This window comes from Panthera leo, chromosome A3 (assembly GCF_018350215.1).
Source record: "Panthera leo isolate Ple1 chromosome A3, P.leo_Ple1_pat1.1, whole genome shotgun sequence".
Classification (NCBI taxonomy): Eukaryota; Metazoa; Chordata; class Mammalia; order Carnivora; family Felidae; genus Panthera; species Panthera leo.
The window spans coordinates 6,489,799-6,496,085 of record NC_056681.1 but is presented as its reverse complement, the minus strand read 5'-3'; the positions used below and the strand labels follow the sequence as shown (position 1 = coordinate 6,496,085).

General features: G+C 46.8%; 1 protein-coding gene across 1 annotated transcript in view; it reads left to right on the top strand.

Annotated features, from left to right (window-relative positions):
* Positions 1-4,846: 4,846 nt before the first annotated feature.
* Positions 4,847-6,287, top strand: part of CASS4 (Cas scaffold protein family member 4) — a 38,892-nt gene continuing 37,451 nt past the window's right edge. The window contains exon 1 of the mRNA XM_042930599.1: positions 4,847-6,240. Coding sequence (XP_042786533.1) covers positions 6,205-6,240 — 36 coding nt within the window. The 5' untranslated portion in view covers positions 4,847-6,204. The remainder of the gene's footprint in view (positions 6,241-6,287) is intronic.

Below are 6,287 nucleotides of genomic sequence, written 5' to 3'. Positions count from 1 at the left end.
TGTGTATCTCTTTTACTCTACAAATTTAAAATCTAAAAACTTTATAATTCCATTTCTTATGATGATTCAAAGAAACCAATCTTTTACCTTAAACTTTGGTTTCCCTTCGGAAGGGCAATGATGGGAATAGCCTCAGCTGTATTAGCGACATGTTAGGTAGTAAGGCAAGTCATTTCAATGTCACAGCTTCCTTTTCTGTGATTAAAGTGCTTAATCAAAATCATCCCCAACATGCACTCAATCAATGAAGTGATTTTTTTTTTTTTTTTTTTTTTTTTAAACACAGCAAGATATAAACAGATTTGGGGGAAGACTTCTGTTTCTGAAAATACAGTGGACCAGATACTCTAGAGAGCCCTTTCAATACATACCTGTTTAGAATTTATTTTTAATCTCTAAATAGATGGCTGAGCTAGCAAGAATTTCTCAGGCAGTTCCTGAGAGGCAGAAACAACCAAAACCCACAAATCTAGACCAACAGGACCGATGGGGCATCCAGCTGAACCAAGGGCATTTGTCACTCCCCTAGAGCCTAATGATTCCTGAGCTCTGACCACAAGGTGGGAGCTTTGATCAAGACCTAGAAAGAAAGGTACCCAGAACCCAGAACCCAAAAGGTAGCCCCTACCCTCCAAAGGGTGAACTTGCCAAAAGCCCTGCCTCCAGGAAAGAGGACACCTGCCTGCCTGGATGCTGGCTCGGGTTTGTGGGGCAGATCTTAACGAGAATCCCATCTATAAACTATTTGTCCAAGTAAGGTGGGAACGACTCACACTACCTATGTGGCTTGGAGAAAAGCAAGCTGAGAATTTAAAGCAACTCCCATTGACGGTGGCCAAAGACACCTGACAGAAAGAAGCCAGCACAATTTAAGGAGGAACACCTCTTTCCCCCAGGCCTCCGTTCTCTCAGATACAGATCTAAGAATCAGGGGTTCATAATCCAGTATGTGAGGAAACAGCCGCCATGACGAGAAGCAGTAGAAACTAGAGTCGCACTTGGAGACTTGAATTCTCAGACGCACGATACGTGAATGTGTCCGATATGAAGATCTCAAACGGGACCGAGGACAGAGACTAGGAAGTGACCCGGTGGATTGAAACAACAACAAAACCTTTGGGAAAATGGTCATTTCTATAGCATTCATTCTTCATGCCCTTGGCCTTTTTTGGGCGCTTTTCTCCGCCTTCCAACTCACTTGGCGGGCATTCTAATCTGTGAAGCCTCTTTCCCACTCACCCTTTGGTGAATTTACTCTTCGCATTCTGGCTGCTCACCCCACCATGAGGCCTTATCCTGGGGCACCATTTTCTGCCCTGGGTTTTCCGGTGCTCCCTGTTAGCACCCGGCCTTCCCCCCCCAGCGGCATCTTGACACCTGCAGCGTTTCCTTTGCGTCCTGTTTCTCAAGTCTTGCTCTGGTTCCTTTTCCCTCTCAACCTAGGGGTCAAAATTTAGGTTTTTGGGGTTTTTTAAATTTTTTTTAATGTTTGTTTATTATTGAGAGAGCGAGAGCATGAACATGGGAGGTGCAGAGAGAGGAAGAGACACAGAATCCGAAGCAGGCTCCAGGCTCTGAGCTGTCAGCACAGAGCCCGACGTGGGGCTCGAACTCACGGACCGCGAGATCATGACCTGAGCCGAAGTCGGACGCCCAACAGACTGAGCCACCCAGGTGCCCCTCAAGATTTAGGTTATTAAAACTGAGTCAGCACTGACAATTACTGGAGCTGTAGAATCCCAGCCTTCCCTGTTTTATCTGTACGTTAGGGAATTTAGCTGAATTTGGTGACAATTGATGAAATTCTACTTTGACGAAAAGAGCTGTATTAGAGGTATCTTCATGAGGTTACAACTTACTGGATTATCAGATGATTTTAAAGCCGTGCAGTCTGACATTTCCTGCCAAGCCTTTAATGATCTGGATGTTGTTCACCTGGTGTCCAGCTGCACTTTAAAAAGTAAGGTATTGGGGTGCCTGGGTGGCTCGGTTAAGCATCAGACTCTTGATTTGGGTTCAGGTCATGATCTCGCAGTTCATGGGATCAAGCTCCGTGTCGGGCTCCACGCTGACAGTGCAGAGCCTGCTTGGGATTCTCCCTCTCCGTCTCTCTCTGTCCCTCCCCCACCCTCAAAATAGATAAACATTAAAAAAAAAAAAAAGTCAGGTACTGAGTGCCTAGCATTCAAAGACTACCGTCAAGGAGCTTGATAGCTAAAGGTTCATGTGAAAACAGTATAAGGCATACCAAACAACAGTCCATGTACAAAAGCAGTCTTCCTTCCTGCACATTTATTAAGAGCTCTAGGAGTGAAGTGATCAGACGCCCTACGTTTTGAGGAGAAAATTCATCCAAAATACTGTTCTCAGTAGCATTTTTTAAGGGGGAAAAATTACCTCATTAGAGTCTCTCATACTTGGTTCCCTTGAACTCTCTAGTTGTTTCAACCTGCAGTCAGTGGGATATTACGAAAGCCACCCAATTTCCCAGAATAGTGAAATCTTGCAACGTTTGTGCACAGAAGGATGCATTTGCCTTAAGTAAATACGAATGTCTAAGGGCTTTCATTCAGAAAAATGACAGGACAAAACACCAAACTGAGAAGCCAGGCCCTCATTCACAAAATACTACACTAGGTATCCAGGTAGGAGTGAGTCTGTTTCATTTCAGGATCAAATCTATGGCTTTTGTGTCTTCCTTCTTTTTGTTTGTTTGTTTGTTTGTTTGTTTTGTTAGAGCAGTGGGGAGGGAGAAAGAGAATCTTTTTTTTTTTTTTTTTTTTAGCATTTATTTATTTTCGAGAGACAGAGAGCAAGCAGGGGAGGGGCAAAGAGGGAGGGAGACAGACTCCAAAGCAGGCTCCAGGCTCTGAGCTGTCAGCACAGAGACCCATGCGGGGCTCAAACTCACGAACCCGGAGATCATGACCTGATCCAAAGGCGGATGCTTGACCGACTGAGCCATCCAGACGCCCCAGAGAGACAGAGAATTTTAAGCAAGCTCCACACCCAGTGTGGAACCCAACACAGGCTCAGTCTTATGGCCGTGAGATCATGACCTGAGCCAAAACCAAGAGTGGGACGCTCAACCGACTGAGCCACCTGGGTGCCCCTACAGTCTGTTTTTTTAATTTAGGTTTTTCCAAAAAGAAGAAGAGGAGGAGGAGGAGGAGGAGGAGGAGGAGGAGGAGGAGTAGGAGGAGGAGGAGGAGGAGGAGGAAATGCAAATCACAGCATTGCAATCTGCATTGGGAACTCCTGGTCAGCCCTTCAGTATTGAGAAGAAGCACCGTCAGAAGTTTGCCAAGGTGGTGGGAACAGTTCAAACTGGACCAGGTGTGAAGTCTACCTTTTTTCTAAGAGACTGGAGTCTGGATTCTGCCTCAGTCACATCACTGCATGACCTTAAACAAGTTTGTCCATCCTTTCTTGCTTTCTTTCAAATATATGCAAGAATCAATCATCCAGTAAAACAATGGTTGCCAGGTCCCCAGGGTACAGGGGACTGAGGAGTGACCACCAATGGGTATGGGTTTTCTTTCTAGGGCAATGAAATATTCTCAAATTAGAGAATGGTGATGATTGCACAACCTGAATATACTAAAAGACGCTGAATTGTACTCTAGAAGGATGAATTTTGTGGTATGTGAATTATATCTTAATAAAGCTTTAATTTTTTAATTCAATGTCAGCAGCACAGTACAATGAATTTGCATGTAGCCATCACCCAGATTCCCCAATTTGCTACTCATAGCCAATCTTATTTTATCTATACCTCTATCCACTTTCCCCTCTCTTGAGTTATTCTGAAGCAGATCTTGGATTTTTATCCATAAATATCTCTGTATATATCTGTGAAGGATAAGGACTTAAAAAAAATTTTTTTTAACATTTATTTATTTTTGAGAGAGAGAGAGAGAGCGAGCACGAGCGGGGGAGGGGCAGAGAGAGAGGGAGACACAGAATCAGAAGCAGGCTCCAGGCTCCGAGCTGTCAGCACAGAGCCCAACGCGGGGCTGGAACCCACAAACCGCGAGATCATGATCTGAGCCAAAGTCGGACGCTCAACCGACTGAGCCACCCAGGCGCCCCTGGGACTTTTTGAAACAGAATCATAACATAATAACATCTAAATATACATGGAAGCACCAAGTTTAGGTTAATAGATTCCCACCCTGGAGACACGAACCTCAGCCTTAGCTCAGTAGTGCCTCCATGTTCCTTACTCGAGATGCTGCCCGGCCCGTGCCCACCAGCACAGAGGCGCAGGTAGGGCCAGAAGAAAGCAGGGGCGAAGAGGCATACCCAAGAAAAATGCCCAGATTCACATTCAACCACATGGAAATCATCTGCCATTTTTTTTTTTTTTTTTTTTTTTTGAGACAGAGAGAGACAGAGCATGAACGGGGGAGGGGCAGAGAGAGAGGGAGACACAGAATCAGAAGCAGGCTCCAGGCTCTGAGCCATCAGCCCAGAGCCTGACGCGGGGCTCGAACTCACGAACCGCGAGATCGTGACCTGGCTGAAGTCGGACGCTTAACCGACTGCGCCACCCAGGCGCCCCAATCATCTGCCATTTTGTAGAGCCTTTGCCTGACAAATATGACTAGCTATATGCATTGCGAGAGTACTGTGTTAACGATTTCTTTGTCTTACCTACAAATAATAAGATAAAGTCCTTCTGCTAGTCCAGGCTGTCTGTCATTCATAACTTCAGCCCTTATGACTCATTACTCTTTCCTCTGAATCTGCTTGCTTTCCTTAAATGGAACTTGCTAATTCCATCTCTCTCTCTCTCTTTTTTTTTTTTTTTTTTTTTGCATATTCATGGTGTTACAGCTAGGAACACTCTATCCTGATCTGCCCCCGCCTCTCACATCTTGCCTTCCCCATGAAGACTTCCCTAAATTACTCCCCATCCTCCCGTCTCTGCCTTCTCCTCCTGGGATCTCCGCCTTTACTGGACTGTAGCTGAACTTGTCGCTAAGTCAGTTCGTCCTCATTCTGCGGGGTCACTGTTCCCTCCCAGTGATCTGCTCCCATCTGCAACATGTCACTCGGCCCCGGAAGTTAACTTCCAACAACGATGCCAATTTAAAACATGGATTGTCTCAGCCAGAAATCAGTCGGCCGTGTCCACAAGTAAACCCTTCCTGGTGCTCAGACTCGTGAGGACTGACTGCTCAGCAGTGGGTGCCACGCAGACCAGGCAGTGAGCGCAGCACTTGCAGGAAGGTAGCAATGGGAGACACCACCCGTCGGAGGTGCTACCTGAGGCAGGCTCGGAAGAACGGGTGCCAGTCTGTTTAAATGAAGTAACAACGTGAATGTGCCCCGCAAGGAGTCTGCCTCCCCGTATATGTCTTCCCTCAACGTTGAGGAATTCAGGGAAAGTAGAAAGACCGAGCAAGCAGTGTTGAGCTGCACGAATTCGCGGTGTGGCTTCAAGTTCGGACGGTGGGTGGATGAGATTTCAGAGATAAGAGAATTGTACTGAGAGGTGCTCAGCACAGCCCTGGTACAGAGTCAGCACCCAGGAGATGTTCATGGTGAAGCTTTGTGAGCAAAGACCAGGAGGTGGGGTGGGTATGGGGTGAGAGCACGGAGGACTGTGCCTCCGAGGAGAGATGTGCTGGGACCAGGTCCTTTAAGGCATTCCCCTTGGCTTGTTTTCTCCCGGCTGTTCGCAGGACGAGTTTAGAAAGCAGGAAGAAAGAGACAGCCACCATGGTCACAAATTTGTCCTAGGGGCCTCTCGTCAGGAAAACGAGCTTGGTGTGTCGGGTGGGAGTTGTTCACAGTGTTTGTGGGACGAGAATGCAGAGCGTTCCTACGCCGAGCTTTGAAAGTAGGAACTTCACCCTACAAAGCAGAAGAGTATTTTTTTTTTCTTCGTTTGTGGTTTCACATAGCAAATGTGTGACACTCTCTACTTATAGACCAAATGAGATGCCAGGCATCGAAGAGTGAGTGTGGCCTGGATTTCTGTCCCCTCTCCGTCAGCCCTTTCGTTTTACTCTTATCGCGCTTTGCAGAAAGTTTGCCTGCTGGGAGAATCGTTGTGACAATTTCCCGTGTTGTCAGATAGCTCCATAGAATTCAGTTTCTGAGAACCAGCCCAAGGCATGCAGTGACATTGCATAATCCCTCCTCTGAAGCCAGAGATATCAGCCGGAGAGCTCACGGGAGCTGTTTCACACCAGCATGAAGGGAGCAGAGATCATGGATGGCACGCCCAGGGTGAGTGACGGGGGGCCGTTCGGATGGGCAGTTCACCAAACAACCAG